We start from the raw sequence: 25,830 nt of genomic DNA on the forward strand, positions 1-25,830 counted from the left end.
GCAGCCATGAAAGTGTGTGTGTGTGTGTGTGTGTGTGTGTGTGTGTTTGCGTAGGGTGGGCTTTGTTCCTCTGACCTAGTTAAGCTGGTTACTTTGTCCTCCCACTCTGATGATAATGGGATACACACACACACACACACACACACACACACACACACACAGACTGTGCTGCACTCTTAAAAAGGCCAAGGACAATTTTCAACTGAAGAAATCGTCTCGGTGAACACACACATCCACAGCGACGACGTGTCGGTAATCGTAGCTGGAACGAGACGATCGAACGACTAAAATCCACCCACCTCCATTTATATTGTGAGTCTGAGAAGTGTGTGTGTGTATCTGTAGCTCATCAACTGGTGCTACATCATTGCTAGATGTTTAACCACAAAAATGGCATTTGGCCGTAGTTAGGAAGCTGAATGTTTGTTTATTTAACACTTGGAAGGAAGTCAGCAACCCACACACTCTCTCACGCATCCTCATTAAGTCCTTGTCTTTTGCAAATGTGTGTCAAATCATTATTGTGGGTTTGTGTGCCGGTCACAGAGATACAGAGGAAGGAGGGAGGGAGGCTGGTCTGGATCTGATTAACATACCTCTATTAGGACAGAGGTATGTCCCATATGTGGGTATGTTATTGTTGTGAGGGTGAAGGACACTGCTTTATGTCATATTTTTAAATGTTTATTATCAAGACATTAAAGAGGAACTATGCTACATTTTCACCTTAATTAACCAGCTTCAGAGTACTAGTCCTGGTTAAATCAATGACTTGTAACTTGTTCCAGGGAGAATGGAGGCTCTCTGCCTTCCACCTAGCGTCTCTTGGCTAAAAACCAACCTCGTAAGATCAGAGCCTCCGACCCGGTGTCCCAGCTCTCGTCTCTGCGGCACCGCCATGCAAACGCACCCTGTAACCCGTAATCTCATGTTTATGACAGATAAGACTACACATATACACATGGTACAGTAACATGGTATATGATAAATAACGTTATCTACCGCTCTATTGATTGATTTCTTGCCGGCTTTGTTGAAAACAAACACCCCCAGAGGAGGGTTAGCAACACTTACATAAGATTGAATATCACACTGTAGCTTCTAAAAGATTATGTGAAGTTTCTGTCACTCTCAACAGTAAATTCTTTGCTTTATAATTAGTTTGTAAACATTGCTTTTTCTTTTTTTGGTATCTTTTAATTTGTAACTTTGCAGCTTGTGTTGCCTAGTAAGAAACGCTGACTCTGAAAAGACTCCAGTGGAGCTTTTTCTTTATGGGCCAGTAGTAGAAACCTGGTTGTTGACTGTGGTCAGCTCCCAGAGCGAGAAATGTGTGTAAATGAGCAGAGTGAGTACTGCTCAGGCGGCCTGCCCTGCATAAATAGAGGGTTCGCTGCCCTGTTGACATGCACAAGCACAAGCACAAGCACAAGCAGCATGGCTGACTGACCGACACACGGTCCAGTTTCCTGTGGTCTGGGTTACTGGTCTGAACGCTGGGTGGGCGGGCGACAGCAGCAGCAGCAGCAGCAGAGTGATGCAGATTTATTCATGTGGACTGAATCAAAATGCATGATTGCAAAGTGTGTTTATTTGCTTTATACTGCATCAAATCAAACTTTCAAGGTGCGTAAAACCCATAATCCTTGTTACTCAGGCTCACTGGGCTGGAGACTAAATGGAAATTCACAACTTCAGCGGCAGCAGCAGAAAGACAGGACAGGACAGCAGAGTGGAAAATTAACTCCAGATTTGTGCTGGAAAGTCTTTTTTTTTTCTTCCCCTCTGGCTGAGTTTGTCTACAGTATCAGCAGCAGCACCTTTGGCAGGTGACCAGACATTATTCGGCCCCTTTAACATTGCTGTTAAGCATCCAGTTGGATTTCTGACCTTGCAAAAAGACAGAAAGACAAACGACAACCCCCCCCACCTTCTGCTGCATGCATTTTTCTGTGGCTCACCAGTTAAACGCTCTTTAGTTGAAGTGGTGGTTTACATTACTGCATTATTGAGCAGATAAATAATTATCAGTGAGGAGGAGGAATTTGGGGTGGATGATACAAACCAGATTAACTCTTATGTCTTTTTCTCAATGTGTGTTCCAGGTGTTGTGTAGCTGCAGACGACTGAGTGAACCATGGCACAGTTCCCCACCGCATTCACAGGTCAGTATCAGTGTGTGTGTGTGTGTGTGTGTGTGTGTGTGTGTGTGTGATGGACATGAGTGGACCTCTCAGGGTTGTCCATCAGGAGTCCTGAGTGTTGTTGTAATATTCATAACGAGTCCATTAGAAGTGAATCCACAGCTTCTCATACATCTATTCAGTCTTGCAGCTACATCAGGAGAGAATAAAGGCCCTGAATGAAATCATATGATAAATAAATATCATCAAAAGGGGTAACAAATCAGTTGTCTCCCAAAATAGGTTCAGCAATAAGTCAAAAAATGCCATGCATCCATCCATGTGAAGACGGATGGATCTGGTTACTCTCAGGGAAACAGTCGCCAAAACTGGTATGAAATCGAGCCTGGAGGCAGACTGATAGATCTCCCATCAGGACGAGGACAAACAGATGGAGACAAAGACAAACCGACTCCAAATGCTTTAAAAAAAAAAAAAAAAATCACCACATGAGACTTCTAACATATTGTGCATTTGTCTCTGGGCTGAACGAGGACTAGACTCTGTTAATCTGTACTACATAATGCAAGAGAGTCAAATGAGGTCGAATTGTAAACGAAATCCTAGAAAATATGGATGACGATAAAACAAAGGCTCCATCGCCAGGAGCTGATTCTTCTGCAACTGGAAGATCCAGGGTTAGGAAAGCAGCAGCACGCCTTCCCACCACAACACAACGCAACGGTTAACAAAGGGAAATGATGTTTCTGTCAGCAGTAATGACTCAGCGTGATTCACTAAACATGTAAATTGCCAGTAAATGGGTACAGGATGGAGCTGTCAGCTGGAACTAAAAGGGAAACCGCGGCGCTGATTAGCTCGATTCCTCGAAGAACTCTGGTCTGAGATTCAATTTCTTTATTCGGTTGAGGGGGGAAAAAAAGCAGCATTATCACGATCAGAGCAGAGAGGCAGCAGCACTGGTGATTGTGAAAGTGAAGCAGCTCATCGGATCCCCACATTGATAGAGTCAAGTCATCCTCACTCTTCTTCCTCAACGGTCTCTTAACTGATGCTCTGTCTTCAGTGTTACTTCATAGGAAACCCTCCTAACAGGAACTGAAAGTCATGACTGATGCATTCCTCTAATGCCTCTGTCTCCGCCTGGGTTTGTCTTGGCCCTGAAGTTTGATATCTAATCTGTGTGTGTGTGTGTTTGTTTTGGTGGGTGTGATAGGTCCAGATGTGTTCCTGATCTCGGTGGACGAGAGAGCCAAACATGATCAGCAGTTTCTCGGCCTCTCTCCGACTGCCGGGGGTTACATCACAGGTAACAGCCTCTCTCCTTCTCAGTGGTACACTTTCTGCATCCGCCAATATTACAGTAATTATGTCAGGTTCCAGTCAGTGAACCATAGATAGAGAGATAGATAAATAGATAGATAGACATGACATCAAGATGTACTGCAGAACGAAATAATGTTTACATTAGGCCACAATAAAAACAAATAGATAGAAATACTGTAATAAAAACTAACCAGTTGATAAATATGACATAAATAGGTATAATATATGTATAAAAAATAAGAAAATAAAAACATGCGTGAACACTGCGTATTGCAGGCTTTATGTTTGTGTAGCCTGCAGTTTGTCAGGGCCTGTTATTCCTCTGAGTGGATTAGAAGGAAGTGCCATAACAACTGTGTGTCTGTGGTGTCTGCAGCTGTGCATGTGCACATCTGTAAGGGGAGTTTAATTGGCTCTCTGGAAGTCCACAGCAAAATCTGCGTCAGGCTCCTTGTGGACTCGATGAACTGTGGATGTGGACAGTCCTCAGCACTCATGGACTTAAAGAGGAACTTTGCAGGATTTTTAGCTTAACTCTGCTACATGTTTACCCTAATGAAACAGCTGAGTCCTAATGCTGGTTAAATAAATGAGTGGTAACTAGTTCCAGGGAGAATGGAGGCTCTCTGCCTTCCACCTAGCGTCTTTTGGCTGAAAACCAACCTTGTAAGATCAGAGCCTCTGTCCCGGTGTCCCAGCTCTCGTCTCTGTGGCCATAACCCGTAATCTCTTGTTTGTAACAGACAAGACTACACAAATATACACATTTCAACATGGTTTATGATAAATAACGTTATCCACCGCTCCATGGATTGATTTCTCGTTGTCTTAATTGAAAACAAATGCACATGGAGATGAGGGTTAGCAACACAGAGGAGGAGAGACCAGTCTTGCTTAGTTCCCCTTTAATGAGCACATTCCCAGGAAATCTGCAAGTGCAATAAAGCTAAAGTCCTGCTGACACTGCTGTGACCTCACATCCTGTTCCTGTTCCTGTTCGTCTGTCCGTCAGGTGACCAGGCCAGGAACTTCTTCCTCCAGTCAGGACTGCCCCCTCCCATCCTGGCCCAGATCTGGTGAGTCACGTATCCAGAAGGAGCTCTGCGACAACGACGAGCTCACACAGGGCTAATTAACACTCAGACGTCGGGTCGACTCGTCCCTTTCTGTATTATTTAGTAGTTTTATTCCTGGACTCTGGTGAAGTCATCATCTGTTCTCTGTGCTCCGTCAGGGCTCTGGCCGACATGAACAGCGACGGCCGTATGGACATCCATGAGTTCTCTATTGCCATGAAACTCATCAAGCTGAAACTGCAGGGTCACCCTCTGCCCCCCGCGCTGCCTCCCAGTATGAAACAACCCCCGCTGCCTTTACCCCCACAGACCGGCTTTGGTGAGATCATCACACTTTGACTTCTGTTTCTGCATTTAGAATAGAAACTTTATTTGTCTGAAACCAAAGGGGAACAGAAATTTGTCTCAACACCACCTTTACACACACACAAGACGTTAAAAAAGACCTAAAGAATACACAAAAGAAAAAAAAAGTACAAATAAAACACAACTCTGCCCATTTTCCCAGAATAAAATGCTTCTTTATAAAAGAAAAACAGATATTCTAAAACATATTACACTAAACATTTTTAGTTTTTATATTTCCTCTGCTGCAGTGCTGGTGATTGTTTTGTGGCACTGCTGCTTACAGATAATACACAGGAAGCACGGCAAACAGTTTAATGTCATAACATAGATGTAATCAGTGTGTGTGTGTGGTTTATGTTTCTCAGTCTTGCCGGCCTTGAAGAAAAGGCTCTGGTGCGACTGTACCGCTGAAAGGCTGCTGATGTTTCTGATAAGGATGAGTCACTCTGACTTTTCCAGAGGTCACCTCCTTTTTATTGCACAAGTGCCGATCAGTTGATAAGTTATAACGCGAGCACAGTGTAAAACAACGACGGCTGTCGCTCTGGAACCTTATTTAGTATAAATATCAGATGTCTAATTCATCAGCAGAGAGTTGGTGTCTGTTGTTTTCTCCTAGATAACGTTGCAAGTCTGATAATCACATGCTGTGCATCTGTTTATCTCCAGGCATGCCCCCCATGGCTTCCATCTCGGCTTCTCTACCAGGCGTGCCCCCGCTCCCCCTGCCCCCTCTCCCTGTCGGGGTGTCGCCCCCCCTGGTCTCGTCCGCCCCGCCGCCCCTCCCCCAGCCCATCGCCAACGGAGCCCCTCCCACAGGCATGATGCAGCCCATCTCAGGCTTCTCCCACCCAGGTAACACAACAGCAGCAGCAGCAGCGGTGGTGGTGGTGAAATGTTTGTACAGCAACAGCAGTGGGTGGGCAAAGGTCTCAGTTTTAAGCCTCTGTTTACACTGAATGCACACATTCATGTTTACACTGTAGACAGTCAGATGATGGATTATGGGAAAAGTTAAGTTAGGGAGTTTTTGTAGAGACAATAAATCTGTTGAAAGAAGATGAACTGCTTTAAAAAATGTGCACACCTACAGTATGTCCACAGCCTGAGACTAAAACCTCCTCCCCGTCTCTCTCAGCTCCATCTGTCAACAAGTCTTCATCGTTTAATCGCTCCAGTACCAAGTTGCAGAAAGGCTCGTCCTTTGAAGCTGCTAGGTAAGTCACGTTGTTTGTAAAGCACTCTGATTTCACCTCACCTCAGGGCTGGGCAGTAGGACCAAACTTTCATATCATGTTTTTTTTCTCCATGTTATTTAACCTTTTTTTTGTTTTTTTCATGCAAGACTGAGCCTTTCCACATTTTCTTCTAATGAGAAAATAATTACTGCAGCAGATCGGCTTTAAAAAGCTCATTCTACTATCATAAGGACTGCATAGTGTCCTGCTGGTCTCTCTCTCTCTCTTTCAATTCAATTCAAATTCACTTTATTGGCTATAATGTCACAAAGACTATGTTGCCAAAGCATAAAGAATCAATGAAACAATACAAAAATATACAGCCCAGCCCTTCCTCACCCTGTGGTAATTCATGGACGTGTCTCTTCATTACTTCTTCTTTTTTTCTCTTGTCACCTGTCCCAGCAGTCAGCCCCCTCCTGACTGGGCCGTTCCTCAGTCCTCGAGGCTGAAGTACAGACAGCTTTTTAACTCCCATGACAAGATGATGAGTGGACACCTCACTGGTACGTACGCACACACGAAACATAATTTATGATAGTTTTATTTCTCACTTTTGTTCGAGCGTTTAAAATGTGTGCACTTGTTCCAGGTCCCCAGGCTCGCACAATCCTGATGCAGTCCAGTCTTCCTCAGACCCAGCTGGCCACAATATGGTCAGTACATTGAATTACAGCTCGGAAATTCAATCATTTAATCCATATCAAAAGAGAAGACACATTTCAAAGACGTCGGTGCTTCAGTAGGAATTTGATCCATCTCTTTTCTTTTTTTTTTTGGTCCTCTTCATCAGGAGTCTGTCAGATATCGACCAGGACGGAAAGCTAACAGCGGAGGAGTTCATCTTGGCCATGCACCTCATCGATATGGCCATGTCAGGGTTGCCGCTGCCCCCCATATTGCCACCAGATTACCTCCCACCCACATTCAGGTGAACACTGCAACCAAGCCCCACATTAACCAACTTAATTTCAGCAGCAGTTGCTAGGTTGATGTTTTATCTAGGGATGTACCGAATCCTGATTTTCAGGGTTCTGCCGAATACTGAATCCTACTCCCATCATCAGCCCATACAGTAAACAAGTTATAAATGCAGTAAACATCACACAGTGTGTTTTTTATCCTGTAAAAAACAATGGGCAATAACTTTCACCACTATTTTGCATTTGAACAGAATTAAAGTTCACACTCAGGCTTTAGTATTTTTACCAAAAAGCGAAATTATTTCTAGTTACTTATGCCATGTTTATGTTGAAATAACAGCAGTTTTTTGGTTTAAAATTTCCACGATAGTGATGCTAATTTCCATTAGCCTCTCTATGATGTTGTCCATTATATCTTAGCATCAAGCTCACAGAGTTTATATTTAGTTTGTGATAATGACAGTGATGCTGGCTGTGCTGAAAGCGCTCTGAACTTTGTCGTTCAGGGAGGGCAGAATATCGTTCGTAAACCTTCCCATAATCATTGGGACAACATTATTATGATGCTCTAAGGTTCAGCAGAAAACAAACCTCATCAAAAAGCCCAAAATTCAGCCGAATTCGAAACCAAATCCTGGATTTGGTACATCCCTAGTTCTATCTTTTAGTTTAGTTTTTTGTTTGTTTTTTTATAATAAACATTATAGAAATTATAAATGGCAATATGAACATATCAAACAAGTGGGTACTGATGATTAGTATTGTCTGTGTGTTGAAGGCGTGTGCGAAGCGACAGTGTTCAGTCGGACCAGAAGAGCGTCCCGGAGGAGGTGGAGGAGGAGACTGAGAGCAGTCAGGATAAGAAGCTTCCAGGTTTGTTCCTTTACAAAACTTACTGGACTCCATCTTTGTCGTCTATGTCGTAGCCGCTTCACATTGTTTTTACATTAACTCCTGTTGTTTGTACGTAGTGACATTCGAGGACAAGAAGAGGGAGAACTTTGAGCGAGGAAACCTGGAGCTGGAGAAGAGACGTCAGGCTCTGCAGGAGCAGCAGAGGAAAGAACAGGAGAGACTGGCTGCTCTGGAGAGAGAGGAGCTGGAGAGAAAGGTAGAAAACGGCTTCTTCTTTTCCACACTGTGCGTTTGCAATTTGAATTTATTGTAGTTTATTGGTTGTAATGAGGCCGTAACGTTTCTACTGCGATAGTAGCCACAGTGCTGTCACTGTACAGGCCATAATCTCCCATGTCTGTTCGTTGATTTGAATTTATTGCAAGTGTTAGAACTGGTAGGAACTGAAAGTGAATTATGGTGACCTATAACTTAATAATAAAGCCGTTCGTTCTGTTTTTTTGTTTTTTTTCCAGGAACGTGAACGTCTGGAGCAGGAGAGGAGGCGACAACATGAATTAGAAAAGCAGCTGGAGAGACAGAGGGAGCTGGAGAGGCAGCGAGAGGAGGAGAGACGCAAGGAGATAGAGAGGAGAGAGGTAAGAAGAGAGAGGAGGAAACCATTCCCACGTATCTGCGTCTTAATTGAGGAGTCGCGGCCGAGCTGACGTCCAGCTGCTGCAGACGTGTAATTACATCTGTTGCAGAAAACAGAAAACTTGAGAGGCCTGTCTCTGCTCACCACCTCCTCCTCCCCTTTTACATCCCAGCTCATTTACACTCCTGCAGCAGATGCAGCCTGTTTTGTATAACAGAGTGTGATATCAGCATATAATGTGATGTGATGTAATATCTGACCTTCCAGTTCTTTGAAGTCTAATATCCTGTTGTGAAAATAAACAGAACACCTTTATGTGTGTTTGTGTTTCATCTGTCCAGGCTGCGAAGCGTGAATTAGAGCGCCAGCGTCAACTGGAGTGGGAGCGTCAACGTCGGCAGGAGCTTCTGACTCAACGAAACCGAGAGCAGGAGAGTATCGTCCTGCTCAAAGCCAGGAAGAAGACGCTGGAGTTTGAACTGGAGGCTCTGGTAATCACACACCTAATCATCAAACAGGATATAGTCATTGTCATAGTCATTGCAGCTCCTGTATGGGAGGCGTGGCTCTGACTTGGCTCCTCAGCAGTGTAAAAGCAAACTGGTTCTTTGGAGGCACGAGAGTTGAACCAGTTAAGCATGGAACTAGCACCAGGTTATTTTTTGTGTAAAAGGGGTAACCCAGTCCCTTTATAAAGCCTTAAAGTTCACAAATTCATAGCCCCTCCCCTCCACGCCAAAACCCTGCCAGTGAGTTGAAATTTTAAAAAAGAAGAAGAAAATTGAAACTGAAAAAAAACTGACTGTGTAAAAAAAACACATCATAATACAAGAAAATATCCAAATAAAATATTGTATTTTTTAAATACCTGTGTTTAATGTTTCAATGGAACAACTTTTTCCCCAACACCAAGTTTTATTTTCCATGCCAAAAGTTAATGTCAGTGTTCTGGCTCCATAACAACATACCAAACTGCACAGCGATCATGTCGACACAACAGCTGCTGAAGAGTTGCTGCAAACAGTGTCTAAGCTTTTATTCCATTGTGAATGTACCTGTGCTCCGAGTCACTCACAGTTACAAAGAGCGACTCCTCAGACTGACAGAGGGCACAGATAAAAACCAAAAGTAATTAGATCGTGGCAACAGAAAGAACAGAATCAGCTGACAACAAATTCTTTCTATCACCTAATACTGTCCACATCCAGCTGCAGAAACCTGACAGTGTTTTCCTTTTCCCATTTCTCCCTCAGAACGATAAGAAGACCCAGCTGGAGGGCAAACTGAAGGATGTTCGCTTCCGTCTGTCGGCTCAGCGGAAAGAGGTGGAGCTGACCAATCAGACCAGAGAGACACGCATCGCTGAGATCACCCTGCTGCAGCAGCAGCTGCAGGTACACGCAGCAAATTAAAGCACACGCAACACGTGTCACAGCCATTTCCAAATCATGACACGAATGTGGGATATTTATTGTTAATGTTGTTGTTTTTGTTGTTTCAGGACTCCCAGCAGTGGCTCGGGAGGCTCATTCCTGACAAACAGAGTCTCAATGACCAGTTGAAGCAGGTTCAACAGAACAGCCTGCACCGTGAGTCCAACGCACTCACACATGCAACACATTCTACACTTATTCTTGGCCGTTTTTTTTTTCTTTTCTTTACGTAAACTAACTATAGTCATGCTTTCATCCACTTATTTTAATGTGCATTTTGAATTTGCGCTTCAAAAAACCTGAGTGAAAACGTCAAAAATGAGCATCGACTGCTGAATACACATCACATATTTTGTGCAAGGAGGAAGAGGTGGAAAATCTGCTGCACTGATGCAGATAAATGCGCTTTAGTGCTATGGAAACGCAATTAAGCGAACAAGTTATGTGCACAAATGATGACGTCTACCTATGTTCCCATTCTTGCAACCGTTTGCCTTCTCTGACGTCTCTGAACTGCTGCTAATATGGCCAAGTAAAGCAGACATGACTGTAATTATAACTCTTCCAAGACCAAATATCTGGAATATTATTTCTTTAAAACTCTACATTATCTTTTCTCTTTTGCTGGCCGCCTTCTTTTCCTTTCGCCACCGGCTTTCCTGTTTGTTTAACCTTTGCTGTTGTTGCACTTATGATGTCATTGCATGCAATGTCTTCTTTTTTCTGCAGATTGGCAACCGATTTGAGAATTTGCGTTTAACTGTAATGGATGGAAACGCGTACAAATGCACATTTCTTTTTGCCACATTAATAAAAATCAGCTCAGGATTTGTAAAAAAAAAGATCAGAGTTTCTTTATTGTCATTGTACATACCACAGAAAAGAATACATAAGCAACGAAAATATATAGAACACAGTTTAAAAAAGGGCTCAAATTTGCTATACAAATGGGATGGAAACATGATTTATGAGTGCTGTCTGTGACTAATTAATCTGACCTGGTGTCATGCTGTCTCTCTATATATATGTGTGTGTGTGTTTAGGGGACAGTCTGTCGTCCCTGCAGAAAGCTGTAGAGCAGAAGGAGTCGAGCAGACAGCAGCTCAGAGAGCAGCTGGACGCCGTGGAGAGAGAGACGAGGGCCAAGCTGCTGGAAATAGACGCGTTCAACACCCAGCTAAAGGTAAACACGTTTAAAAAAAAAGAAAAAAAAAAGAAAGTGACCACAACACTGATACAGGACAGAGGCCACACACCAACTGGACATGCTCTCGCTAAATATAACTAAACAGTTCATGAAATAACTCAATAGAATAGATTAGATTACAGATACACGCTGCCATGACACAGCAAATTGAGCTTTGATTGATCCACTTTAAATAAAACACAAGGAAAGAGTCACATATTGGACCTTTTTAATTCAAATAAATCTTGATTATATATATTTACCTAGCTCACTAACACATTAATGCAATATTGTCCATGTTGAATTGAATCGGTGTTTGTGACTGTAGCTTTAAATCGTGTTGTGTCCCATCTCATCATAACCTCACCCTGAAACCAGTTGAATATAGTCAGTGTTTGTGTTGAAGGTTGTGATATTTATATCTTCACTAACTGGTGTATCTGTGTTTTGTGTCTGTGTTGATGATGTGTATCAATGTTTGGTCTTTTGGAGAGAGAGCTATGTGCACTGGATCACCTGAGTGGTTTCAGGCAGGCAGCTGCTTTATGAAGCTTTCACTCTACTCAACTACTTATTGTTGAGGGAGGAAGATGGAGGGATTGTTTTTTTTTATTCATTAGTGTTGGAGCACAACAGCAGCCTGTTTTTGTTCACTACTCCACCTTTTGTCTCTCTTTACTTTATATTTTTTTCCCCGACAACAAAGAGTTAGGTCAAAGAGAGGAGGATTAGTCCCGTGGCTTGTTCCGGTGAGGACGAGAAGAGAGGAAAGGAGAGCGAGAGACAAATACTAGACACAATAAATTGATTTTTCTAATGGCTAACCTAATGCAGATGGGTCTCAGATTTATTTCCTTCAGTGTGTGTGTGTGTGTGTAGACGATAACGCAACATAACACAGTGATATAGGAAAGTGTGGGGAACAAACAAAGCCAGCAGTGTCGGACTCCGGGCACCATTATTTTTTTCTTTTTCATGTCTCAGTGGTGCAAAAACATAAAAACAAGAGGCAAAGACCACTGAGATTTGAACCATGTTTGACTCTACTGCCCTCCGCCTTCCTTTCTACACCACCACCTCCTCCTCTTCCCGCCAAAAAAAAAAAAAATCTTGTTGTTATCGTCACACTGCTGCTGTACCTCCTCCTCCTCTGTCCTCTGTGCCCTCTGGGACTCTTCAACACTCCTCCGCCTCCTCCTCCTCCTCCTGCTGCTGCTGCTGCTTTAAACTCTGCTTGCACTCACCGCTGTCCTCCTCCTCCTCCTCCTCCTCCTCCTCCTCCTCTGTGTCTTTTCATCCATTCAACCTGTATTTCCTCTCTTGCCACTTCATTTGTTTCCCTTCTTTTATATTCTTTGTTTAATCCTCATAATAAACCCTTCCTTCTATATTTTCTACTCCCTTTTTATTTTATCTCCCTACACTGGCGTTTTGCCTCCCTTGCCCATGCCAGTCTCTGTGTGAGTTCTATGCCAACCACTGTGCCAGGATAGAGGCCCTGCGACGCCAGCTTCAGGACGAGCAGAGAGGGAGACAGGTAGAGCACACTGCCACTGCTGGACTGGGGTGGTACTGCAGCTGGGATGCAAATTTTTTTTTTTTTTTTTGTAACATGAAATACAACTTAAGAAACAAATTAAGAGACCACTCCAAAAATGTTTCTTAATCAATCAGCTTCTCTACATGTTTGGCAGCTATTTAATTCCAATGTCTATTGAATTTCAACACCTCACTCTACGTAATGAGGCTCTGATTAGGTGATAACCCGAAACTAATCATATTTAATGAATTAAAAACAAACAAAAAAAACACTGATGCAATTTAAAAAATAGAGTTATTCCACCAATCTTAATTTCTGAACTCTTTCTGAGTTAAAAAAAATAGTGTTGTGTTGTTTGAAAATGAAACACTGGAACTTTTTTGTCATTTTCTGCAAATAAATTCTCTAAATGACAATGTTTTTATTTCAAATTTGGGTGAAATGTTGTCAGTGGTTTATACCTTAAAACAAAAATGTTCATTTTACTCAAACACATACTTAAAAAAAATAGTAAAACCAGAGAAACTGATCATTTTGAAGTGGTCTCTTAGTTTTTCTCTAGAGTTGTCATATACCACTATCTGATGAGGATCACCAGCCTGTGATCGCAGACCTGGAGCGTAGAATCTGATATCTTTAGTCAGATATAAGAGAAATAAAAAAGCTGTACACCCAGACTACTAACCTGTAAGCTTCAAGTACAGGTCTTCAGTCACTTTAGAAGGAATTGCCATCTTTAACACTTTCAAACCAGCACCTTTTTTTTTTTTTTTTTTTAAATAAACGACTGGTTTGTGCAGATTTTCCTGCTTAACATGTGTTGCACACTGCGCTGCCACCGACAGGCAGCTGGATTAACTGCAGCCAGTTGAAGCTTGACTGTTACTGGTCAAGCTGTGAGTGGTGTGACTACTGACACACAGATGCTACTGACTCTCGTGTGGTGTTTAATGTCTAATCTCACAGGTCAGTGTCGGTAACGCCTCTGTCAAAGAGGCACACAGTACTAAATAACACACTAATCCAAATCCCAAAGCAAATAAATGCATTGTTATTTTATATATATTGTCATTGAGATGTTTATTCGTCATATTTTTTTATGTGTACAAAGCAATAGTGAGAGTATATCAGCCTCATTACTGATGCAAAAACTGTAGTAAATACATAAATGAGCTCTAACAGCATTCAATTTTCAGATGTTTCCCACTATCTGGTGTAGAGAGGTCTGTTAAAAGAAAAGAAATCAGTTGTTGTAATCTGACAACTGGGCTGTAACGCCGACATATTACTCAACAGCGCAGTGAGTCATACGAGCCTCTCCTTCTGTGAGTCAGGGCACTTTAATCTGTGCTGAAGAAAATCACCACACACAGTGTGTCAGAGAGTGAAATATTCACCCAGTTACCCCGAAAAACTGTGAGAAACAAAATTGGAACAGAAAATCTCATTATTGAATACACACTTTAACTTACCCAGCAAATCATGACTGACCTAAACTGTCTGCGAGTGTCAGTGTGTGTGTGTGTGTGTGTGTGTGTGCCTCTGTGCCTCTGTCTACAGAATGGTTGACGCTCTGTGTGTGTGTGTGTGTGTGTGTGTGTGTGTGTGTGTGTGTATACTATATCTATATATGTGTGTGTGTGTGTTTCAGTGCCAGGAGCAGGGACAGCTACAGGAGTGTGTGTCAGCCGTCAGGGTGTGTCTGGCTCGGCTACACTACGTTATACAGGTCCATACAACAACCCAGCCTCCCCCACCTGCCCTCCCTTCCTCCCTCTCTCTCTCTCTCTCTCTCTCTCTCTCTCTCTTTCTCTGTTTCATCTTCTTTATCTCTTCTTTACTTCCTTCACTTTCTTCCTCTTCTCATCCCTCCTCTGTCTTCTCTATCTCCCTCCTCCTGTTTTCCTTGGCCGGCTGGTGATAGCTTATGACTTAGCCTGCTGGTGGCTAATAGTGCTTTCGTAGTTAAAGGGATTGTTCAACATTTTGGCGAATTCGCCTATTGCCATAATCCCTATAGTCATAGCAATAGTTTCGTTAACTTTAATTATCGGTGCATGTTGTTTTGAGATCTGCGGGGCAGAGATGCGAGCTGCTCAGTGAGCACAATGGAAGTGAACGGTACAGGTCCCCTGTCCCTCATCAAACTCATCAAAACTATTGCTATGACTTTAGGGATTATGGTGAGAGAACGATCTGACTAAATGTTGAACTATCCCTTTAATGCTAAAAGAGCCGTCATGCTAGATTAGATTATGTGACTTTACACCAGTGCTGTCGTAGCTGCTAGACTCCCTCAGTAGACAACTCCACCGTACTCGTACTGTGATGCTGCTCCACCAGAAGATGTTTCAGCCACACAAGCAGAAGCTAGTGCTGTAAGGTGTGTGTCTGTTTGTGTGTGTGTGTGTGTGTGTGTGTGTGTGTGTGTGTGTGTGTGTGTGTGTGTGTGTGTCTAGTGTGTGTGTGTGTGTGTGTGTGTGCAGGAGTGTATGGCAGGCATGGCTCTGTTGTCTGTCTCCACTTCCTGTTTCATTCAGTTGGAGTTCAGTCTCTCTTTCTCTCTTCTTCTCTCTGATTTGGGTTTTTTTTGCTTGTTCATGAACGGTTTTCCTCACGTTGGTTGTTTGGCTGAAACACGACAGCTGCCTTGCGTTGTTATAGTAACAGAGTGTGTTCTAATGGCACAGCTGGTTGTCATGACTACACAGAACTGCCTTCCCACCACCACACCCCACCTTTCTCCATCACATCCCCCCGTCCCCATCACCCATCCATCCACCCACCTTTTTTTACTTTATGTTTATTTGTTTGTTTGTTGTTTTTGTGTGTTTGTTTACTTCTAACTCCTCCCGCAAACATACTGTGCCTTGTGCAAGCTCCGCCCCCCACCACCGTGTCCAAGGAAACTTGTGTTTTATTGGGCCACAACCTCCAGTAGTGACGAAGCTGCTCCCTCCCACCGACACCTCCTCCCACATTATTGATGACTTTCTATGTGATTATGATTTAATTAATTTCTACTTAATTATAGATGAAAATACGTCACAGTTTGTTCCCTAATTAGTTGCGAGGATCACACTGAGATCTGAGGGAAAGAAAAAAAAGGTAAAATGAAAACAGGATGCGTTCACACAGGCTTTGAAATTGCTTTTTTTTTTTTCCTTTTTTTTAATCTCTGTCAGAGCTGCACTGTGCACATCAGACAAAACTAGAGGGAGGAAGTACAGCAGGTCCCTCGTCACCCATTGGCCGCCCATTCTTCTTCTTCTTCCCTTGAGAAGTTTGCGCACCTCAGTCACGACCAAAAAAATTAATAAATAAACTAAAAAATGCAGCAGCACCATCTTGAGTTTCTTTGTGACTCTCCTCCTGCTGGATGTTTGGGGGGAAAGGTCGTTGTTCAGGCGCCGTTCAGCGTTTTTAGCACCTGAAACCTCTGTGTGTGTGTGTGCCTGTGTGTGTGCGTGTGTGAGAGAGGAGATCAAAAACATTTCTACTGAGCTGTGTGACCCCGATCAAAGCGATTTATTTATTTATTCCCTCTTTGTGTGCTCTAATCGTTTCAACACAGCCAGACTCCCTCCGACCTCAAAGCTGCAGACAGAAATAAATACAAATAACCTTTGGTCACTGTTGTTGCTCTGGTCAGTGCACGACACCGTCCGTGACGGGTGTGAAGGGTCTTAAAGCTCCAAAGCACTGGTTTCGAAATCACAAAAAACAAACAACAACAATCGACCCCTCAAGCAGTTGCCATGGTAACCAGTCGTGGGGGCGTGTCATCGGGGTGGAGCTTGCCTTGATCACCTGACTAATACATACTGTACATACTCGCCGCTACTTGCTGCTGCTGCTGTTGTTGCTGCTGCTATTGTTGTTGTTGTTCTTGTTTGTTGTCAATGGTAACCCGTAGCAACCAGCCCCACTGACCCCCCCCCCTCCTCCTCCCCCTGCCCCCCAAACCCCCCCCCCTCAACACTTCCTTCTCCTCCTCCTCACCGCTGTTCCTTCCTGTATCCCACGATGCTTTGCAGGAGCTCCGGGAGATCCACAGCCGGCAGCAGCGACAGAAACAGAAGGAGATGGAGGGAGGAGACGCACACACACTGACACACGCACACCCACACCCACACGCACACACACACTCTCATATGCACACTCCGATCGAGAGGAAGTCGGCCGAGCTGCAGGAGAGCAGGTGAGATTCAAACACATGCACACATGAAAACAGCTGTTTTTGAAAAAAGTGCTGGAGGTTCATCGTCTTTCCAAATCGTCGTGTTTCTGCAGGTTATCGTCGGAAGAAAGTGTGGCCTGGAGGGATGAAGCAGGAAGCTCCGCCCCCCAGGCTCCCAGCCCCGGCACGGTGTCGGCGCCGGACGCCTGGCTGAACAGAGTGACTCAGGAAGAGGAGGAGCGGAAGAGGAGAGGGATGGAGGAGGAAGAAGAGGGCCGGAAGAGAGCGGCGTCGCTGGAGGAGAAGGATGACGAGGGAAGGAGCAAGAAGGACATGCAGGATAAACTCAACAAGCTGTTCAGCCAGGCACCAGATCCCTGGGCTTCAACAGGTGTGTATGCGTGTGTGTGTGTGTGTGTGTGTGTGTGTGTTCGTGGTGGCGGCATGGGGGAAAAAAAAACACCAAAAATTTCTACAGCTCTTTTCACACCTCTGGACTTTTTGAACTTTATTTCATGTGGGCTTAAAAACAAGATTTCACCAGAGCAGAAACACTGATTTTAAATATCCACGTCCTGGAAAACGGTTGATCACATTGAACAGAGCTCCCCACCAAGGATTTATTTTCTAAAGAAGTGCCTGAAGTGAGAAGTGAGAAAACTAGAGACTTTGAGTTGATGAGTGTTTCCAGTATTGGACGGTGAGCACGAGGGTTTTCTCTGCTGAGTGACAGATAGAGGAGCAGCAGAGAGCTGTAGTGGGCCTAGTTTAAAAACATAATAATGTGATAAATTTGTCATATTTTTAAGCATGTTAGAGATTATTTCATAGATAAGTTGGAGCCATTGACTGCACATCTTTAAATCAGACAGACAGAATTCAAATTATTTTCAAAATGAGAACATTCAAAGGTGAAAACTGAACTAAACATGTTGATAAAACAAACAATGTGTGTTGCAAATGTTACATAACAGATGTGGTTGGAATGCCCTTTAGTTGATGTGGGACATAATAAGCTGGTATAGGTGTATATAATGAGCTAAAAACAACAATAATATAATTTGATTATTTAACATAAGAAGCATTAGAAATTCAAATCTGATTTGGGGGGAAGATTGACAGCCCTATTATCGATTAATCTGTCGCTTATGTTAACAATGAATCGATTAGTTGTTTGGTCAATAAAATGTTAAAAAATGTTGAAAATGTCAATCAGTGTTTCTCAAACCACAATATTACGTCCTCAAATCTCCCTCCACAAACCAAAGAGATACTCAGTTTATTGTCATAAAGAAACAAAGAAACCTGAAATATTCACTTTTAAGACGCTGAAATCAGAGAACAACTACCTAAACTGATTATTTGATTATCAAAATGGTTTACAATTAATTTAATAATCGATTATTGTGCGATAAATCGATTAATTGTTGCAGCTCTATGATGTGATAACGAGTCTGTCAGACTGTAGCAGGTTAAAATGAGTGCAAACCCTGATCCGTCCTTCTGCTTGACATTCCCAGTGGAGAAGACTCCAGGACCGAGTCTGTTCGACCAGAAGGCTCCAGCGGCGCCGGCGGTGCCCAGCGGCTTCGACCAGCACCACCACCACCACCAGACGCCGCCGCCGCCTCCGCCACAGCAACAGCAGCATCATCAGCATCATCATCAGCAGGTGCATCCGCAGCAGCAGCCGCCGGTGAAGGTGGTCTACTACCGCGCGCTGTATCCGTTTGACGCTCGCAGCCACGACGAGATCAGTATCGCCCCTGGAGACGTGATCATGGTAGGTACTGGAGTGTGTAACGTAGTGTTTATACCACCGCGTCCTTCAGCCGCCGACCGCGCTGAGGTCGTGTGACTGTGCTGCTGCCATGGCGACGGTTAAATAAAAGGAAATTCACCTGGAAGGACTCAGAGTAATGTGTGTGGATATATGTGTGTGTGTTTTGTTATTGCCTCCTGTTTGTGTAGCTGTGTCTCTATCTTAATCTACGTATGTGTTATTTGTGGAGTGTGTGTGTGTGTTATCTATAGAGTGTGTGTACGTGTGTGTGACCGCACGCTGTGTGTGTATTAACTGTTTCCTCTCTCCTCTGCTGTGCAAACTGAAGGTGAAGGGGGAATGGGTAAGTTCTTGCCCCCCTCTGCCCAAGTGTTGTGCCTCCACCAATCATAAGCCAGCTCTCATTTTCTCACGTCGTCTCCATGTTCATTCATTTACCGGTGGATGAATGTGTTTGTTTCTTTTTTTGTTATTATTATTATAATTTTGTATGTATTTATATAACAAACTCATTCTAATCTGATCTGTAAATAAATGTTGTCGTGGTTGTTTTTGATGTGCAACATGAATGATTGTTATGTTTGACTGTGAACCAAACAAATATAAAACCTTCACAGTCTGCAAATTAAAAAAAACAAAAAACAGAAACATATTTTTAATAATGTCTCCATAAATTAACATCCACATGAATAAGATAAAATAAACTGGTCCAGCTACATCACCAGTCAGTCACTCCTCTCACTTGGCAGGTTTTGAGTAGAAACCTGCCAAACTGGCCCAAGAGCAGCCTCACCAGTGTGTTGTGTTGTAACCTCCATTTCAACATCAGTGGAGTAAAGATGAGGCTCGTCCAAACAAAAAACAGATCAGTTGTCCAGAACAAACTAGGTTTTTATATAAACCCGAGTAAATACAGAAACAGGACGACATGTTATCCTCAAGTTGACAAGAAATTTAAAGAGTTTCTTGAAAACCAAACAGCTCTGGAGCTACAGCACAACATTAACAGTTGAACGTATCAAGTTTACCGTAAATTCTCAAATAAAAGCAGAGACTCAAACAGACGCCAGTCTCAATTAGAAGCTGGGTTTATTTCTGTTTTCTGCAAGTTTTTGTGAATGTACAAAACCTCTCAAAGCCCGCAATCGCCGTTAATCGGTGTCAATTAAACTTCTTCTCTGGATCTGACTAACCCTAACCCTTCTATTCTTACTCTTTTAAACAGTAAAAATAGAACGAGTTTAGAGGATTTTCCGCCTTTGCTGAGCATAAGATTTGTTCAAAATGAAATATAAGATGGCTCAGTTCAGTAGGTGAAGCAAATAAAAGCCCGGGCTTCTATTGGAGAATTTACGGTATTTTTTTATTTCTTTAACTTGATCATCTGCTGATTTGGTCATTTACTTCCTGGAATTGAGCTCAACTGAACTGGAGCTGCGTGACAGGCAAAAGACAACCTGCAGATATTGTGATTTCACTTGTAAACGGTCATTTTTTGCTTTTGATTTTCACTCCAAAGAAATGAAGATAAAATTGATGTGATATCATTGTTGTTCTGAGAATATGATCCTGTTGGCATAGCAACACAACACCTTTGGTGCTGCGTACAATGCACAACAATCCTGTGACGCATTTTACCTCCAGTGATTTGGATATTACACTTCGTCCAAATTGTGATTTCAATGACACAGTGATCGATTTCGCGGCCTTAACCTGATCACACACACATCTCATCTGTGAATCAGTTCCTCTGTATGTGTGACGTGTGTGTGTGTGTTTGTGTGTGTGTGTTCCTCACTTGTCTCCTCTGCTCCGACAGGTGGACGAGTCCCAGACCGGCGAGCCCGGCTGGCTGGGAGGAGAGCTCAGGGGCCGGACCGGTTGGTTTCCTGCCAATTATGCAGAGCGGATACCTGACAGTGAAGCACCAATCAGCTTGCGCGCCACCGCCTCGGCCACGCCCCCCTCCGCCCAGCAGCAGCAGCAGCAGCAGCCGATGACCACGCCCCCTCCTGCACCGGGAGGAGGACACACCTCCTCCTCGGCCTCCTCCGCCAACAGCAACTGGGCCGACTTCAGCACCACGTGAGTCCTCATGATGATGCACTCGCTGACAGCTACATGTTTCTGAAAGAAATACAATTTATTAAAGGATTGTTCTGACATTTTAAAGGGATAGTTCAACATTTTTGCAAATTGGCCCATTGCCATAATCCCTATAGTCTTAGCAGTAGGTTTGTTACCTTTAATTGTCAGTGCAAACTATTTTTAGAATGGCGGAGCAGAGCTGCAAGCTGCTCAGAGCTACGCTACGGAGGCTCATGGGATTTCTTGGTTTCCCTCATCTAACTCATCAAATACACAAGTTGTGACCTGCATATTCACCACGCTATGAGATAATAACACAACGTTACGAGACAGAGTTGTTTTAGAGGCAAAATCATGCAAAACCGCTGATGCATGTTGCCTTCAGGGGCAGTTTTTCAGCAAGCAGTCTCTGTATTTACCTCTAAACCAATTCTGTCTCGTAACGTTCAGTTATTATCTCATAGCATGGTGAATGTGCAGGTCACAACTTGTCCACCAGAGCGTTTTGGAGTTGTTGGATTGTGTATTTGATGAGTTTGATGAGGGAAACCAAGAAATCCCATTAGCCTCCGTAGTGTATCTCTGAGCAGCTCACGGCTCTGCTCCGCCGTTCTAAAAATAGCTTGCACCAACAATTAAAGGTAACAAACTTACTCCTAAAACTATAAGGGATTATGGCAATGGTAAAATTTGCCAAAATGTTGAACTATCCCTTTAAGATAATAAAAAAGCAAATAAACTGATTTAATAATAATTAATATGCGTCATGTGGGCGTGTCCTTTCCAGCTGGCCCTCGAATACAGCCAGCCAATCAGACAGCGAGGGCTGGGACGCCTGGCCGACCTCCTCGACCACCAGCCAGAACCCGTCGCTCGGCGTTCCCTCGGCGCAGCTACGGCAACGCTCTGCCTTCACGCCCGCTACCATGACAACAGGCTCCTCTCCTTCGCCTGTGCTGGGCCAGGTAACGAGTCTGATTCTGTGAACTGACTCCTCCTCCTCCTCATCGCGGCTTGTTCTGACGTTGTTGCTGTAACTCGTGTTTGTTTGTCAGGGGGAGAAGGTGGAGGGTCTCCAGGCTCAGGCCTTGTACCCATGGAGAGCGAAGAAGGACAACCACCTCAACTTCAACAAAAATGAGGTAAACAAGCTTTCTCACACACATGTGCAAATCAGTAAATTAGAATATCATGGAAAAGTCAATTTCCAGTAGTTCAAGCCAATATTTCCATATTAATAATGCTTGTAATATTTAAGTTTTATTAGATACTGAATTTTAGGTCTTCATTAAATAATAAATAATACACATAAATGTGTAATGGATCTATATAATGTATTAGTTTCACTTTTTGAATGGAATTACTGACATAAATAAACTTTTCCATGATATTCTAATTTATTTGGATGCACCTGTTTATTGGTCAATGACAAATAAAAAATGTTTTAAATGAATGAAAATAAATAATTGTTTTAAAAACACCAGATTTGTTAAAATGTACATTTTGTATACATGAGGATTTTATGTGATTTTAACAAAAGTCAGACTGAATGTCCCTGAAAATGTCAAATGGTACAACCAAACGTAATAAATATTAAATATTTTATCCTCCTACAGTCTACTTATAAAAAAAAAAATCATAAATTGATTTTTTCTTTTTTGCTGTATTTCTATATTTAAATTTTAATGCATCTAGCAACTCTGTGCAGGACAACCCTGTGTTTTTTTCTAAATAAGGTGACAAATTATGTCAAATTTGTTAAGTAACATAGTGTTGCATTGTAAATGTGATACAGTACACTTGTTCCACATTTGAGTCCAGACTTATTTTCCTGTGTATAGTCAGATTTATTACCGTTACATCACTTGACATTGGGTTGCATCACGTCGTTGACCCTCGTCTATTGGAACTAATGGGATGAATTGTCGTTGTTGTTGACGTAGATCATCACCGTGTTGGAGCAGCAGGACATGTGGTGGTTGGGTGAACTGCAGACGGGGCAGAGAGGCTGGTTCCCCAAAAGTTACGTCAAGCTGATCTCGGCCACCATGACGGCCCCGGCTGGTCCCACAGCAGCGCGCAGCAAAAACACTAGGTGGGATTTTAACCCACCTTCACTCCACATGGTTTCCTTTCTCTTAAATCTGAATCCTCCTGACAATATGTTCTGCTGCTTTAGTGTCATCGCACTGGTTAGTTTATGATCCATTTTGTCCTGTTCTCATCTCATTTCTTTGCTACATCTCCTATCATTTAATCCCTCATTAGTGGGAAGTGTAGTTAATTACATAATCCACAGACACGACCCCTGCAGCCATGTGGAGACTAAATACCAGTTATAACTTATTTTAGTTATTTTAGTTATTTGTTTACTTGTAATGGGACTGTGCATATTCATAAAACATACAGAAACTTGTTATAAATGTGCCAGATTTAGCTCTGGAGCTAATTTCCATCTGTAGTCCCATGGTCCACAAACACAATCACTGACTGGACTGTTTGAAGAGCATCAGTTTAGTTAGACAGTGGATTTAAAAATTAAAAGCCTCATATTTTATTGTAAACTTCATCTTATTTATATTTTTACCCTCCTCTTTTTTGTTCCAGTGAGTCTGGAGTGTCAGACAGCCCCCCCAATGGCAAACGACCCTCCCCTTCCCCGACGAAACCCTCAGACTCTGGAGAAGGTAACAAACACACATGCAAAACACGTAGATACGCCTGTATTTTGTTTTGAAAGGTCAAGCGGGTGATTACCACTGACTCTGTGTTTGTGCGTCTGTGCAGAGTATGTGGCCATGTACACGTATGAGAGCAGCGAACAAGGAGACCTGAGCTTCCAGCAAGGGGATATCGTCATGGTGACCAGGAAAGAAGGGGATTGGTGGACGGGCATGGTCGGGGGAAAGACCGGAGTGTTCCCATCCAATTACGTGAAACCTCGAGACTCATCATCAGAGGTGAGAGCTCATTCAGAGAGCAATGACAGGTGTGTCTGTGTGTGTTTCAAGGTGATTGTTTCTCTAAATTTTGTTTCTTTTTGTTTGTTTGTTTTAAGTCGCTGGGACCAGCAGGGAAGACGGGCAGCTTGGGAAAGAAACCAGGTGAGTTTCCTCTTACTCACCTTCCCTCCAGGTTTCAGGTGGATCAGGATCAGGATCAGGATCCAGACTAACCACATCCTCTTCTTCTTCCTCTTCTTCCTGTCCCTCCCTCCTTCAGAGATCGCTCAGGTGATCGCCCCCTACAGTGCGACGGGAGCAGAGCAGCTGACGTTAGCTCCAGGACAGCTCATCCTCATCAGGAAAAAGAACCCGGGGGGCTGGTGGGAGGGGGAGCTACAGGTAAACAACGACACAGAGATCATAAATAAGAGGCAATAGAAAGAAAATCTACATAAACTTCATGACTTCTACTTGACGGTCTTTGTTGCTGCTGTTTCAGGCTCGGGGTAAAAAACGTCAGATCGGCTGGTTCCCGGCAAACTACGTGAAGCTGCTCAGTCCCAGCACCAGCAAGACGACGCCCACCGAGCCCACGCCCCCGAAACTGGCTCCTGCCAGCACAGGTACAAACACATGATGGACCATGATTATACAGCTAACATAAAGTTTGGGTTGATTCAAATATTTGATCAATTAAGGGCAAAATAATCACATTTTATCAGGGATTTTTTTCAAGTGTTAAACAATGGACAAATATGCTGCTTAATGCAAATGTAACATTATTATTCAGTAACTAAAAAGGCTAAAAACAATGACAAATATTGTCATAAAGGCATAAAAACATTTGATGGTTCTATCTGATTTTGCTCAGCTGATTAATTTCCAGCTAAAAAAAAAAGTGTTAATTACCTGTCTGTCAAGGGAAAAAAAGCGCCATTAAATCTAATTTGCATTCATGTTTTCAAGTTTTTGATGTAAATGTTTGATTTTGTTCTAAATCAACAATATATGTAAGTTTTCCCAGGGATGGTCAAATGTTTGCAGATGCAGATATTTGATTAAACTGACATAAACCAACAAAAACACTGACCTACACTCGGTATTTTCTAAGAAAGGACCTACTAATTTCCTTTCTTAGGTCTAATGCACCATTTCTAAAATAAGAAAGTAGTTTTCTGTTTGAAAGTTTGAGGTATAAGAGACTACATCTGGTGAATTTGATGAAAGCCGACATAAAACATCACGACTAATACACAGGAAATCTGTTTTGACATTTGAATTAGAGCTGATAAAAGCTCTCAAGTCTCTCAGAGTGAAGACATTATGAAATATTTAACAGCTTCCTGGATGCAAAATGTGAAAAAATAAAGATGAAACTGTTTTTAAACCAGTTTTTAAAGGTTATTTAGTTGTTTAAGAGGTCGTCTGTGTGTCATGTGACCTTCACCGTCTCTCTCCATCCTGTGTGTGTGTCTGTGTGTGTGAAGCTCTGTGCCAGGTGATCGGCATGTACGACTACGTGGCTCAGAACGACGACGAGCTGGCTTTCCAGAAGGGTCAGGTGATCACGGTGCTCAACAAGGACGACTGTGATTGGTGGAAGGGAGAGCTCAACGGGAGGGAGGGGCTGTTTCCTAGCAACTACGTCAAACTCACCACGGACACTGACCCGAGCACGCAGTGTGAGTGTACACAAACACACACATACACACATACATACGTACACAAGCCACGCACACACACCATGTACTAAAATGAACATAATCTCAATGTAACACACTGAAACACACTCTTCTCCTTCACACACACACACACACACACACACACACACACACACACACCCCAGAGCCAGGTGTGGAGATGCTGTCCCTCTCTCAGTCTTTGACCCCCCCTCCCCCCTCCTCCCCCCTTTCACCTCGACACTCCTTTGGGCCTCTTTGATAAACCTCCCAGTCATGCACCATCTCTGGGTGGTGTTTGTGTGTGTTTGTATGGCGTGTTTGTGCATGCGTGTGTGTGTGTGTATATATTTATATATATTAAAGGGATAGTTCAACATTTTGGTTTTAGGAGTAGGTTCGTTACCTTTAATTGTCGGTGCAAGCTATTTTTAGAACGACGGAGCAGA

At 43.1% G+C, this 25,830-nt stretch overlaps 1 protein-coding gene across 4 annotated transcripts in view; it reads left to right on the top strand.

Moving 5' to 3' along the window:
• The window catches only part of itsn1 (intersectin 1 (SH3 domain protein)), a 46,095-nt gene that overhangs the window by 6,254 nt on the left and 14,011 nt on the right, over positions 1-25,830 (top strand). The window contains exons 2-32 of one of the 4 annotated variants that reach the window (XM_085799397.1): positions 2,106-2,165; positions 3,361-3,453; positions 4,483-4,546; positions 4,705-4,865; positions 5,564-5,749; positions 6,033-6,111; positions 6,541-6,638; positions 6,725-6,788; positions 6,926-7,063; positions 7,834-7,928; positions 8,027-8,166; positions 8,426-8,548; positions 8,889-9,038; positions 9,801-9,941; positions 10,049-10,136; positions 11,024-11,163; positions 12,620-12,703; positions 16,744-16,907; positions 17,000-17,277; positions 18,407-18,669; positions 18,998-19,012; positions 20,489-20,754; positions 21,545-21,722; positions 21,813-21,899; positions 22,701-22,852; positions 23,365-23,444; positions 23,545-23,717; positions 23,816-23,861; positions 23,980-24,101; positions 24,202-24,325; positions 25,190-25,384. In XM_085799397.1, the coding sequence (XP_085655523.1) occupies positions 2,138-2,165; positions 3,361-3,453; positions 4,483-4,546; positions 4,705-4,865; positions 5,564-5,749; positions 6,033-6,111; positions 6,541-6,638; positions 6,725-6,788; positions 6,926-7,063; positions 7,834-7,928; positions 8,027-8,166; positions 8,426-8,548; positions 8,889-9,038; positions 9,801-9,941; positions 10,049-10,136; positions 11,024-11,163; positions 12,620-12,703; positions 16,744-16,907; positions 17,000-17,277; positions 18,407-18,669; positions 18,998-19,012; positions 20,489-20,754; positions 21,545-21,722; positions 21,813-21,899; positions 22,701-22,852; positions 23,365-23,444; positions 23,545-23,717; positions 23,816-23,861; positions 23,980-24,101; positions 24,202-24,325; positions 25,190-25,384 (4,015 nt within the window). In that variant the 5' untranslated portion in view covers positions 2,106-2,137. Of the gene's footprint in view, positions 1-2,105; positions 2,166-3,360; positions 3,454-4,482; positions 4,547-4,704; positions 4,866-5,563; positions 5,750-6,032; positions 6,112-6,537; positions 6,639-6,724; positions 6,789-6,925; positions 7,064-7,833; positions 7,929-8,026; positions 8,167-8,425; positions 8,549-8,888; positions 9,039-9,800; positions 9,942-10,048; positions 10,137-11,023; positions 11,164-12,619; positions 12,704-16,743; positions 16,908-16,999; positions 17,278-18,406; positions 18,670-18,997; positions 19,013-20,488; positions 20,755-21,544; positions 21,723-21,812; positions 21,900-22,700; positions 22,853-23,364; positions 23,445-23,544; positions 23,718-23,815; positions 23,862-23,979; positions 24,102-24,201; positions 24,326-25,189; positions 25,385-25,830 lie in introns of all 4 variants that reach the window. The other 3 variants (XM_085799398.1, XM_085799399.1, XM_085799400.1) reach the window with 3 other exon arrangements.

Source organism: Trachurus japonicus, chromosome 15 (assembly GCF_045865225.1).
Source record: "Trachurus japonicus isolate A0001 chromosome 15, Traja_1.0".
NCBI lineage: Eukaryota > Metazoa > Chordata > Actinopteri > Carangiformes > Carangidae > Trachurus > Trachurus japonicus.